Raw genomic sequence first — 13,597 nt, forward strand, 5'->3', positions numbered from 1 at the left:
AAAGGGAAAAAAATTGTAGAGCTATGGAGAAAGAGCAGGGGAGTGGGATTAATTGGATACCTCTTTCAAAAAGCTGACACAGGCACAATGGGCTGAATGGCCTCTTCCTGTGTTGCACCAAAATATGATACTATGGAGCAGATTTAGAAATTTAGAGACTCCCCAGTGGGATTAAAACTCAGGGAAATTCTTATATTCATAGGTGCTGGTGAGGCTGTGAGGCAGCTTCTCCCCAAAGTTAATATTTAAAGGTAGAATGCACCCTCAATCTGAAATATTTTCTTTGCCTTTATCTGGCATGCGGTTTAGCAGACTGGAAACCTACAGCTGCAATGATCTATTGCAAGGTATCCTCATGCACAGGTTTGTCTGTTGAGTTTGGTAGGACGAGCAGTTTGGAAAGTCTGTTAACGGTGCAGTTTCATCGCTGGTGAATTTAAGATGTATCCACCAATGAGGGAGTGGCACCTTGAGAACATGCCTTTCCAGACTGCCAGTCCCACCAAATTCAAGATGGCAAGCCTATGCAGCAGGAACAGAAATTGAAATGGAACTGATGAGGAGTACCAGCTCGGAAATTCCTCCACAGCAGGATCGAGACGTGAGCAGGCAGCAGGATCGAGACTCCGTTCTGCTGTTCCCAACACATTTTAATATTGTGGGATAAGCTTCTTGGGTGATGCTCTTTATTCACAGCCTCAACTTGCTCTCATCAATACCAACACTACGGTCAGACTGTACACACCAGTATTTTAGCAGAGTGTCATACAACTCAAAAGTGCTTCCTCCAGGCACAACCTACCTTTGACAGAACTAAATCTAGAATTGTAACAGTGGGTGTTTTTTATACTTCAAGTGGACAGAATACAAAAGTTTCACACGCCCACTACTGTGCTTCATCCTAGCAACATCAGTGTACAATGGCATGACATTTAACCCACCTCCTACTCACTAAACCAGGAACAGACTAACTGACAATCCCTCCAGGAGAAATTAGGGGAGTTTATATGCTTTAATGACATTGGTGAATTATATTCTGGGAAACAGCGAAAGAAAAAGGTTAGAGAACAGGTTACAACGTACACAACAGGAGTAGGAAAAACTGCATAAAGCAGAAGTTTAAGATAAAAACATCTCAAATCCCACAATACCAAGACTAAAGATCTGGTACTTACAAAGAATTAATTTGAGCTTAAAGCTCTAACCAATCAAACTGAGTCTGTTATATTTTACACTTGAATTGAGACATAAGCACAGGGACAATCATTAGGCTTCAACTATAATGCAGAGGATTCAAATACCACAGGCATCCAAAATACACAGAAAGCTCTCTTACAAGTGTTAGCTTGGCTCAGTACTCTCCACGGAGTCAGAAGGTTGTGGGTTCAAGCCCAAGGGCAGGAAGTTCTCCCAGTGCCCTGGCCAACATTCCTCCCTCAACCAATACTACCAAAAAAGGGTTAACTGTTCATTCATCTCATTTACTGTTTGTAAACTGGCTGCCACGCTTAACAATGCTGACTGCACTTCAAGGAATCAGCAAGTGCATGCTTTGGGACTTCCTGAGGACATGGAAGGTGCTATGTAAATACAAATTATTTCATGCCTTCAATAAACATCTAAATAAAACTAGTATTTTCATTATTTTTCTGAGCTGTCAAAAATACCTCACACAAACGGTCATGGGGGACATGGGGGTACAAAATTTAAGTGTCAAAATCTGTCATAACATCTACAAAATTCAAGCACTTGTCATTTGGAACCATCCCAAGCACTGATACATTTTGCAGTTACAGGTCCTGGAACATCAGAATCTTAAACTACAACCCCAAATCTGAAATATATATTCCAAAAGCTAATTGGGTAAATGGTAATCGCCCACCATCATCATGGGGAAACTAGAAGCTATGAAAACAGGAATCACTCCCATATTATTTGCCACCATTCTCCTGCCTCTCGTCAAGGGGAAGGTTTCATTCTGAGCTGAACTTCCCTAAACATTCCAGTGAAATTAAAGACTGAGGATGTCCAGGCACTACATAAGATCAGAGAAAGGGATTGTCCAGCTTCAAAAGCTAGTTTATTGGCTTGCCAACTCCAGAGTGAATTGTAGCTCTTCCAAATACAGCCTTGGTTTGTACAAACCTGCCTCTGTCACACACGAGACACTGTATTCCCCCAACTAGTAATGAAATTTGCAACTGGGTCAGAGTTGGGATTGGCAGCGAGTCCGGAAAACTAAGCCAATCCCCACTCAATGAGAAACATTCAGCGCTCATCAATAAGTTGCTGATATTGAGGGGCAAAACCCTAAATGGTGGGTTTCCTGACGGTGAAATTTCACTTTATGGATTGGAGAAAATTTAAATAATGTTTTTACAGCATACATGGAAGGAATACTTCAAAATGAAAATACCTCTTCACCTCCCCCCATTTCCATTTAACTCAGTCGCACAATACAGATTGGTAACAGTCTCCCATTTGAATCAAACGGTAGCAATGGCTTTAATACTTATTTTAATACTTTTCTTTTCCTCGTGCAATCCTTTGTATATCTATTATCGTTTTTAACTGGTATTGTCAGTGTGCAAACATTGTGGGACTGTTGTCAAATCACTTTCCTTGCAAAACTATTCTCTGCAACAGTTCTGGAAGGAATACAAATAATAACGAGTTAACAAGGCAGCACTTTACTGCGAGGGTGAGATGATCTCCGAAGCCACGAGGCCGACACTTTTCGGCGTGGGGGGGGGGGGGGGTAAACTTATCCAAGCAGACATTCCTCCTCCCCAAACCCCAGCCCAAGATTAGGCTGCACAATTCTGTCCATTTTTTTTAATGAAAACTGTGGACCAGTGACTTTGATCTTTGCACTCCTGCTAGCTCTTTAATTTAATGTTTCCACTTATGGGGGAATAATGTTTCCACTTGTGGGAAGTCTAAAACTAGAGGTCAGAAATATAAGATAGTCACTAATAAATCCAATAGGGAATTCAGGGGAAGCTTCTTTACCCAGAGAGTGATTAGAATATGGAATTCACTCCCACAAGGAGTAGTTGAGGCGAATAGCATGGATGCATTAAAGGGGAAGCTCGATAAACACACGAGGGAGAAAGGAATAGAAGGATATGCTGATAGGGTTAGATGAAGAGAGGTGGGAGGAGGCACATGGGGAGCATAAACTCCGGCAGAGACCAGTTGGACCGAATGGCCTGTAGTGTCTACAACACAAGGAGTCTAACTATACATGTTACTATGCATGTTCCTCTACTAAAGTGCTAACATTTCTCTCTCAGGATATATAGCAAGCTGGTAGACAACATGCACCAAATGGGCAGTGGTGGCCTAGAGTATAGCAGTAGTCCTGAGGATTTCTAGAAAAGGGGTGCGGGGTCCTGGAGTTTAGCAGCATTGTGACAAGGGTCAATAATATTTTTCATTTCAAACTTTTGCTCAAAATAAAATTCACCTTCCCAGTTTTCCCTTACCCAGAACTGTACTAATTACATGTTTAAACAAGGTACAAACAAAGAACACTTTGTTGTCTGTAATTATCCTGCCTTTGTGAAATGTTTACCTTTCAGAGTTCTTTTGTACTTTGGTTTCTGTTTTGAAAAATAGCTCAGAAATCATTTTATTGATCTGACTTATGGTGTCTCTCTAGTCTAAAAATTAAGCTGATAAATTAAATTTGTAGCTAGTTTTCAAATAATTTGGAGAAACAAAGAAATCCATTTATACCTTTAAGAGACACGCCCTTCCACATGCCACTGTTGCATACCGAGAAGCTGTGCATACTGCAGCATCTCCCTTCAGCTAAATGAGTGATAGCTCCAGGGAGAATATCAAGGCAAGTCCAGGGCACGGAGAGGATAAGGCCTTCAGGTAGGCACATTAATGAAGGTATTCAGTCACAATTTGATGGTCAAGTTTAATCATGTTCCTGCAGATTTTAATGTTATTATGCCACAAACCTTTTATCAGTAAGCCAAGGAAAAGATGGCAACCTTATTATTTGTCCAAAAAGTGTTGAATGCGATTTGATTAATTTACCTTCTTGCTCAAAGATTTGCATATGACTGAATTACAATTAATAAATTCAAATCATATTGGATAAATTTTCATATCAGCACATCAGTGGAAGAAATTTGAATTGAGGTGAAGGCAGGCAGGCAGACTTTCATGTCCTCACTCATGGCATCCCAAAGCACTTTTCAGCCACTGAGGTACTTTTGAAGTGTGGTCCCTGTAGTTATGTAGGCAAATACAGCAGGCAATCTGTACATAACGTGTCGAACAACAGGTTTATCTGCTTTGGTGTTGGTTAAGGGATGAACGTTGGATAAATCAACACGAGAACTCACTACTTTTTTTGGATACTGTCCATAGGATCTTTTACATCCAACCAAATGGGGCCGTGGTTTACAATCTGATCTCAAGTTGGACAAATTTGGCAAGCGTGACACCGAAATTTGCAATAGATCGCATGACAGACACCCGAAGTGATGGGCAGGAAACGCCTGCTCGATGGTCAATATGGGTACACTCTATCCTACCCCCACAAGAACATTTTAAAAAAATCAAAACTCCATGAAGCTGCTGGTTCTTGTTTCGATACTACTCCTTGGGTGCTGACCAACCTCTGGTACCTTGTCCAAATATGATTGTGGACAGTGAGTGTTAGCAAAGTAATTCGATCACAGCAGAGCTTAATCCTCTTCTAATACACATTTTCCAATAGGGTCACTGGACAGTCATCAGAAGCTGGAACCCTGCCTCATTTTCCCCCTTCCTAGGGATGTTGAGGCTAATAGTAGCACCTCACCTGCTGCCCAGCTAAGAGCAGCTAACTCAGCAGAGTTGGAATCAGTCTTGGGAATGTCTGGCCTTTGGGGCTTAATGTGGTGAACTTCACCGGGTAGCTATAGCATTTCTTGCCGCCTGCCTGTAGTTAATCTGAATGACTTTAGGGACACAAAACAGAATTTCAAATATGTATAACTATTAAAAATCACCTGAATTAGAATTTAAATTGGTTCAGACAACACAGCAATTGAGAATTTTTTTTTGAAGCAGAGAAGTGTAAAGTGATGCATTTTGGTAGGAAGAATGAGGAGAGGCAATATAAACTAAATGGTACAATTTTAAAGGGGGTGCACGAAGAGAGAGACCTGGGGATGTATGTACACAAATCTTCGAAGGTGGAAGGGCAAGTTAAAAAAGCATATGGGATCCTGGGCTTTATTAATAAAGGCATAGAGTACAAAAGCGAAGAAGTTATGCTAAACCTTTATAAAACACTGGTTAGGCCTCAGCTGGAAGAGTGTTCAATTCTGGGCATCACACTTCAGGAAGGATGTCATAAGAACATAGGAAGTAGGAGGAGTAGGCCATACGGCCCCTCGAGCCTGCTCCACCATTCAATATGATCCTGGCCGATCTTTGACCTCAATTCCAGTTTCCCGCCCGATCCCTTATCCCTTGATTCCTTTAAGAATTCAAAAATCTATCGACCTCATCCTTGAATATACTCAACGACTGAGCATCCACAGCCCTCTGGGGTAGAGAATTCCAAAGATTCACAATCCTCTGAATGAAGAGATTTCTAATCTCAGTACTAAATGGCTGACCCCTTATCCTGAAACTATGCCCCCTAGTTCTAGACTCTCCAGCCAGGGGAAACAGCCTCTCAGCATCTAACCCGTCAAGCCCCCTCAGAATCGTCTATGTTTCAATGAGATCACCTGTTATTCTTCTAAACTCCAGACAGTATAGGCCCATTCTACTCAATCTCTCCTCATAGGACAACCTTCTCATCCCAGGAATTAATCTCGTGAACCTTCGTTGCACCGTCTCTAAAGTCAAGTATATTCTTCCTTAGGTAAGGAAACCAAAACTGTACGCAGTACTCCAGGTGAGGTCTCACCAAAGTCCTGTACAATTGTGGCAAGACTTCCTTACTTTTGTACTCCAATCCCCTTGCAATAAAGGCCAACATGCTATTTGCCTTCCTAACTGCTTGCTGTACCTGTATGTTAACTTTCTGTGTTTCGTAGACAAGGACACCAATATTTATAGTTTCTCACCATTTAAAAATTCTGTTTTTCTATTCTTCCTACCAAAGTGAATAACCTCACATTTCCCCACATTATACTTCATCTGCCACCTTCTTGCTCACTCACTTAACCTGTCGATATCCCTTTGCAGCCTCTTTTGTGTCCTCCTCACAGCTTACTTTTTCTTTATTCATTCATGGGATGTGGGCGTCGCTGGCAAGGCCAGCATTTATTGCCCATCCCTAATTGCCCTAGCTTTGTATCGTCAGCAAACTTGGATACATTACACTCGGTCCCTTCATCCAAGTCATTAAAATAGATTGTAAATAGCTGAGGCCCAAGCACTGATCCTTGAGGCACCCCACAAGTTACAGCCTGCCAACCTGAAAATGACCCGTTTATCCCTACTCTGTTTTCTGTCCGTTAACCAATCCTCTATCCATGCCAATATATTACCCCCAACCCCATGAGCCCTTATGTTGTGTAACAACCTTTTATATGTCACCTTATCAAATGCCTCTTGGAAATCCAAATATACTACATCCACTGGTTCCCTTTTTCTACCCTACTAGTTACATCTTCAAAAAACTAATAAATTTGTCAAACACGATTTCCCTTTCATAAAACCATGTTGAGTCTGCCTAATCATATTATGATTTTCTAAGTGCCCTGTTAACACATCCTTAATAATGGATTCCAGCATTTTCGACAACTGAGGTCAGGCTAACTGGCGTGTGGTCCCGTTTTCTCTCTCCCTCCTTTCTTGAATAGCGTTGCTACATTTGCTACCTTCCAATCCACTGGGACCGTTCTAGAATCTAGGGAATTTTGGAAGATCACAACCAATGCATTCACCTCTTTTAGAACCCTAGGATGTAGGCCATCAGGTCCAGGGGATTTGTCAGCTTTTAGTCCCATTAATTTCTTCAGTACTTCCTCTTTACTAATATTAATTTAAGTCCCCCACTCTCATTAGACCCTTGGTTCCCCACTATTTCTGGTACGTTTTTCTGTCTTTTACTGTGGACACAGTTACAAAATATTTGTTTAACTTCTCTGCCATTTCCTTATTCTCCATTATAATTTCTCCTGTCTCATCCTCCAAGGGACTCACATTTATTTTCACTATTCTTCCTTTTTACATACTTATAGAAGCTCTTACAATCTGTTTTTATATTTCTTGCTAGTTTACTCTTATTCTATTTTCTCCCTCATCATCAATTTTTCGGTCATCCTTTACTGGTTTCTAAAACTCTCCCAATCCTCAGGATGTCCAGGACTTAGAGATTTACTAGAATGGTACCAGGGATGAGGGACTTCAGTTTTGTGGAGAGACTGGAGAAGCTGGGGCTGTTCTCCTTAGATCAGAGAAGGTTAAGAGGAGATTTGATAGAGGGGTTCAAAATCACCAACGGTTTTGACAGATTAAACAAGGAGAAACTGTTTCCAGTGGCAGATGGGTCGGTAACCAGAGGTCACGGGTTTAAGGTGATCGACAAAAGAACCAGAGGCGACATGAGGAAACATTTTTTTCTGCAGCGAGTTGTAATGATCTGGAATGCACTGCCTGAAAGGGTGGCGAAAGCAGATTCAATAGTAACTTTCAAAATGGAATTGAATAAATACTTGAAGGGAAAAAATTTACAGGGCTATGGAGAAAGAGAAGGGGAGTGGGACTAACTGGATAGCTCTTTGAAAGAGCATGCACAGGCACAATGGGCCAAATAGCCTCCTCCTGTGTTGTACCTACTATGATACTAAGGTATATGATGTATTTGTGTGAAATTCAGAAACAAAATACTAAACTATGTAGGTGTGCAAATCCCAATGGTTCATCTGCCTCCCATTACTGCAATTATGAGAATCCCACTTTATATTTTAAGCCCACAGTTTTAAGCACAATCTACTTGCTTCTCAAACAAGTACAGGAGGATATTTGAAAATTAGTCAGTATTTAGAATGTAATGAAATGAAAAAAATACTCCAGATCATTTATATAAAATAATACAAAACATCTGGGCACAGAATGTAACACTACTGGTGTCTGGAATGTGCAACTTTTGCAGAAGCTTAAACTCAAAGGATTAAAATGTTTTCAGTATACATTTCTGGAAATACACAATAATAGTAATACCCCCAATCCCTCCATATTCACCTTTTCTCTCCTGCATGTACAGGCCCTTGCTCAGGTATGTCTCTGCTAGTTCACTGCTGTTTTTAGCATCACAAGAAATGAAGAGGAGTAGGCCATTCGGCCCCTCGAACCTGCTCTGCTATTCAATAAGATCGTGGCTGATCATCTACCTCAACTCCACTTTCCTGCCCCATCCCCATATCCCTTGATTCCCTTTGTGTCCAAATATCCATCGATCTCAGTCTTGAATATACTCAACAACCAAGCATCCTCGGCCCTCTGGGGTTGAGGATTCAAAGATTCAGAACCCTGAGTGAAGGATTTTTTCCTCATCTCATAAATGGCTACCCCCTTATCTTGAGACTATGACCTCTAGTTCTAGACTCTCCAGCCAGTGCTTTTGCTACTTTCAGCCATAGCAGCACAAACAAAGGACTATCTGGAGATGTTAAAAGGTTTCGAACGACTCCCTCTTTGTATAGAATAAAAGTAATGAACTCTCCCTCAATTTGAGCTATGAATTTTATTGCCGGGACAAGCAGGGCTCCCTCATCGCTGGGCTACTCTTAGTGTCAGTTACAGGAAGGGTCCTACAACTTCTTGACAAGAAGCACAAGCCATGACTCCAAACCAGCCCGAGAGCAACCAGACCCTGGAGAATCATTCTACAAATCTCCCAGGCAACAGGATGATCTGCATCACTCTAGTAGGAGGGGGGTTCTCAATCCAGTTAGAAGCTGCACTGTTTCCTCTGAAGCCTTCCAGTGCCTAGCAAGTGGGACACCTGATCAATGGGTCTCCACACTGGGAAACTGAACTGGCAATTTTAGTAAAACAAAGAAGTTATAAGTGGGTCTATTATTTGCTTGTATGAAAACATTCAAGATTCAACCCTTCCAGATTTTCCTCATTTGTAAAATAAATAAGAACTGGTCACTGGACTGCTCTTGCAGAGAGCCAGCACGGACTCGACAGGCCGAATGGTCTCCTTCCGCGCTGAAACCATTCTATGGTCACAACTGAAAAACGCTTAGAATGCAGAGATAAAACAAATGATCATAAACTTTCTGGTCTATGGCTTAGTGCCACATCAGCCTGTGCCTTACATACTAGCACTGGGCCACTGTGATCGGTGGAGTTTCATATACAAGAGCTCTGCTTTAGTGCTCATCACGTGTAATTCACTACAAACGTTGTATAACAGGAGCACCACTGTACAAAGTTACCAAACTATAATTACAGAATTAAAAGTAAACAGATTATTAAAGCATGTGCACCTGCAAAGGAAGCGCGCCACTTTAGACACAACTGCTGCAGATTTAATCACTTTCTTCAAGGTCTGAAGGCAGGGGGTCCAATTACAGTCCATTGACCGTTTCCAGCCATTAAACCTCTGCCAATCCAGCCCACAAAGCCCAGGCAAAACACTTCTTTTTGCATTTACATTTCTTATTCTCTGGTTTACTCTTTGAATTTTGTGGATTTGAGGTTTGGAAAGGCTGTAAATAGTGTTGTTCCCGCATAGGTGTGTAAAACCTCAATCAGAACACCAAGCTTTGTTGGCAGCAGCAACTCAAAGTGCAGAGAACAGGGATTCTACAGGCCTCAAGCACTTCACAACCAACAAAGTGTAGCTACTGTTGTAATGTGGGTAATCGCAGCTGTCAATTTTGCACACAGCAGCGAGATAAATAACCAAACAGTCTGATTTTAGTGATTTAAGGATAAACATTGGCGAGGTCATCATGAAAACACCCCTGCTCGTCAAATAGTGCCATGGGATCTTTTAGATCCACCCGAGGGAGCAGAGTGGGCCCCAGTTTCATCACCTCTGGCAGCGCAGCACTCCCTCAGTACTGCACAGGTGTCAGCCTGGACCATATGGAGTGGGCAACCTTCCGGCCGAGACGCAAACATGCTTCAGAGTTGGCCAAGCTGTCTCAAACTTTTTCTTTGGCCTCGGTGACTTCATTTACCCTTAGGGGGGGGGGGTCTCTGACTTTGTAGGGATAATGTAACTCAGAAAAAACCAAATGGCTGCCAGTGACTTAAAGTATTCAGGATATCCCAAAGGGCTTTACAGCCAAATGAAGAACTTTGAGTGGAGTGTTGTAATGTAGGAATAAAAAAGAAAATCATTCTGCAGGGTCAGGAACCTTGAGAGTTAAGGTCAAGTGAACCCTTTAATTGTCTGACCCCGCCACACCCCCACAAACATTAACCTGAAGATAAAACCATGTATAATGTTACACAGGCTCTTGATCTTTGGGGGGGGGGGGTCTGTGCTGTTAAACTGTCCCCCCTCCCCCACCATTGCACTGCTCCCCTCCTTGGGGACAGGTCCAACCCCCAGTCCTGGTGGGGTGGTGTCCCCAAACCAAAGGGGGGGAAGAGGGTGCACCGACTATTCGGCCATGGGAGGCGGCTCACAGCCCAGCCGGATCCGGGCGGCAGCTGCAGCCCGCCCAACACACGACAGTGACTCGAGGAGCCGGGGCGCTGGCGACCCAGGCCGGCCCGGGGTCTACAGGAGCCGGCCAACTCCCAGTCCGTGGCTGCACCTGGGCCCAGGAGCCTCGGCCCGCACTCCCCGGCCCCTCAGCCCACTGTTCCCGGCCCCCGGCCCCCCATGAGCCGGTCCCCCCCTCCCGGTTACTCACACTTCACCACCCGCTCGGCGGTCGTCAGCTTCCCGTCCCGAGCCGCCATGGCGCCGCTCCGAGTGGCGGCGACTGTCGCGGCCGATCCTCTCCCTCAGACACCGCCCCCCTCCACCACCACCGCTCGGTGCCTCGGGCCTCGCTCTCTCCGCTCAGCCTCGGCCTCTAGTGACGGCGGCAGCGCGTTCCCGGCATCGCGGCACCTCGCAACATGGCGGCCGACAGGCCCACACTGCACCGCGAGACCACGCCCATCGGGGGGGGGGGGGGGCGCTAGGACACGCCCACACCGTTCAGCGAGACCACGCCCACACCGCACAGCGAGACCACGCCCACACCGCACAGCGAGACCACGCCCACACCGCACAGCGAGACCACGCCCACACCGCACAGCGAGACCACGCCCATCGGGGGGGGGCGGGGGGCGCGCTAGGACACGCCCACACCGCTCAGCGAGACCACGCCCACACCGCTCACCGAGACCACGCCCACACCGCTCACCGAGACCACGCCCACATGGCCACCAGACCACGCCCACAGCTCACCATTTCCTGGCTCCCCTCCCCTAATGACCTCATTACACTCCCAGGGCAGCTCCTGCCCCCCATTTTCTGGTGCCCTGCCCACTTCCCCCAATTTTTTTATTCGTTCATGGGATGTGGGCGTCGCTGGCGAGGCCGGCATTTATTGCCCATCCCTAATTGCCCTTGAGAAGGTGGTGGTGAGCCGCCTTCTTGATCCACTGCAGTCCGTGTGGTGAAGGTTCTCCCACAGTGCTGTTAGGAAGGGAGTTCCAGGATTTTGACCCAGTGACGATGAAGGAACGGTGATATATTTCCAAGTCGGGATGGTGTGTGACTTGGAGGGGAACGTGCAGGTGGTGTTGTTCCCATGTGCCTGCTGCTCTTGTCCTTCTAGGTGGTAGAGGTCGCGGGTTTGGGAGGTGCTGTTGAAGAAGCCTTGGCGAGTTGCTGCAGTGCATCCTGTGGATGGTACACACTGCAGCCACAGTGCGCCGGTGGTGGAAGGAGTGAATGTTTAGGGTGGTGGATGGGGTGCCAATGAAGTGGGCTGCTTTGTCCTGGATGGTATCGAGCTTCTTGAGTGTTGTTGGAGCTGCACTCATCCAGGCAAGTGGAGAGTATTCCATCACACTCTGACTTGTGCCTTGTAGATGGTGGAAAGGCTTTGGGGAGTCAGGAGGTGAGTCACTCGCTGCAGAATACCCAGCCTCTGACCTGCTCTTGTAACCACAGTATTTATGTGGCTGGTGTGGTTAAGTTTCTGGTCATTTGTTGCTGCATCACCCCATTTACTCAAAACAAAAATACTGCAGATGCTGGAAATCTGAAATAAAAACAGAAAATCCTGGAAAAGGTCAGCAGCTCAGGCAGCATCTGTGGAGAAAGAAACCGAGTTAACGCTTCAGGTCGAAGACCATTCGTCAGAACTGGAAGATGTTAAAAGAGTTAAAGTTTTTAAGCAAGTACAGAGCCAGGGGAGGGAGGGGAGGAGAGAACAAAAGGGAAGGTCTGTGATAGGGTGGAGGGCAAGAGTGATTAAATGACAAAAGGGATGATGGTGCAAGGCAAGGAAGGTGGTAATGGGACAGGTTAGAAACAAAAGATTGATCAGTAGTAACTGTAAATGGCAGCAGCAGAACCATTTCTGTAATGGACCAGAAATGAATCTGTAAGCAATAATCTGTGTTGAGTATGATGCAATGAGACACCCTAGAGTGTCATGAACTGTAATTATGTCCAATGTGTTCATTGAACTGTACTTGACGTAACCTGCAAATTGTATAATCTGTATTGTGTACGTTTGGAAAGTGATATGACAACTGTATTGTATGTACTGCTGCAAATTTTATGAATAAAGTATATTTTTTGAAAAAAAAAAATTACCAGCACTAGCTGACCGAAAAAATGGGAGCAGTGGTTATGATCTGAAGTTATTGAAATCCATGTTAAGTCCGGAAAGGTTGTAAACTGCCTAAACGAAAGATGAGGTGCTGTTCCTCGAGCTTCTGTTGAGCTTCATTGGAACAGTGTAAGAGGCCGAGGACAGAGAGGTCAGAGTGGGAGTGGGAAAGGGAATTAAGTGACCGGCAGGTCAGGGTCACGCTTGCGGACAGAGCGGAGGTGTTCAGCAAAGTGATCACCCGGTCTGCATTTGGTCTCCCCAATGTTGAGGAGAACGCATCGTGAGCAGCAGATACAGTATATTAAATTGAAAGAAGTAAAAGTAAACCGCTGTTTCACCTGGGAGGAGTGTTTGGGGCCCTGGATGGTGGGAAGGGAGGAGGTGAAGGGGCAGGTGTTGCATCTCCTGCGCTCGCATGGGAAGATGCCATGGGGAGGAGAGCGGGTGTTGGGGGTGATGGAAGAGTGGATCAGGGTGTTGCGGAGGGAGTGGTCCCTTCGGAATGGCGAAAGGGGAGGGGAGGGGAAGATGTGTTTGGTGGTGGGATCGCGCTGGAGGTGACGGAAATGGTAGAGGATGATATGTTGACTGTGGAGGCTGGTGGGGCGGAAGGTGAGGACAAAGGGGGACCCTATCATTGATCTGGGAGGGAAGGGAAGGGGTGAGGACAGAAATGCAGGAAACAGGACAGACACGGTCGAGGGCCCTGTCAACTACAGAGGAAGGGAATCCTCCGTTGAGGAAAAAGGAAGACATATCGGAAGCACTGGTGTGGAAGGTGGCATTGTCAGAACAGATGCAACAGAGACAGAGAAACTGGG

At 45.1% G+C, this 13,597-nt stretch overlaps 1 protein-coding gene across 5 annotated transcripts in view; it reads right to left on the bottom strand.

Moving 5' to 3' along the window:
• LOC137304199 (serine/threonine-protein phosphatase 2B catalytic subunit beta isoform) overlaps positions 1-11,110 on the bottom strand; it is an 88,616-nt gene extending 77,506 nt beyond the window's left edge. For 2 of the 5 annotated variants that reach the window (XM_067972755.1, XM_067972754.1), the window contains exon 1: positions 10,851-11,104. In XM_067972755.1, coding sequence (XP_067828856.1) covers positions 10,851-10,899 — 49 coding nt within the window. In that variant the 5' untranslated portion in view covers positions 10,900-11,104. Of the gene's footprint in view, positions 1-10,850 lie in introns of all 5 variants that reach the window. The other 3 variants (XM_067972753.1, XM_067972756.1, XM_067972758.1) reach the window with 3 other exon arrangements.
• Between the last annotated feature and the right edge of the window lie 2,487 nt (positions 11,111-13,597).

Source organism: Heptranchias perlo, chromosome 36, assembly GCF_035084215.1.
Source record: "Heptranchias perlo isolate sHepPer1 chromosome 36, sHepPer1.hap1, whole genome shotgun sequence".
In the NCBI taxonomy this organism is placed as follows: domain Eukaryota; kingdom Metazoa; phylum Chordata; class Chondrichthyes; order Hexanchiformes; family Hexanchidae; genus Heptranchias; species Heptranchias perlo.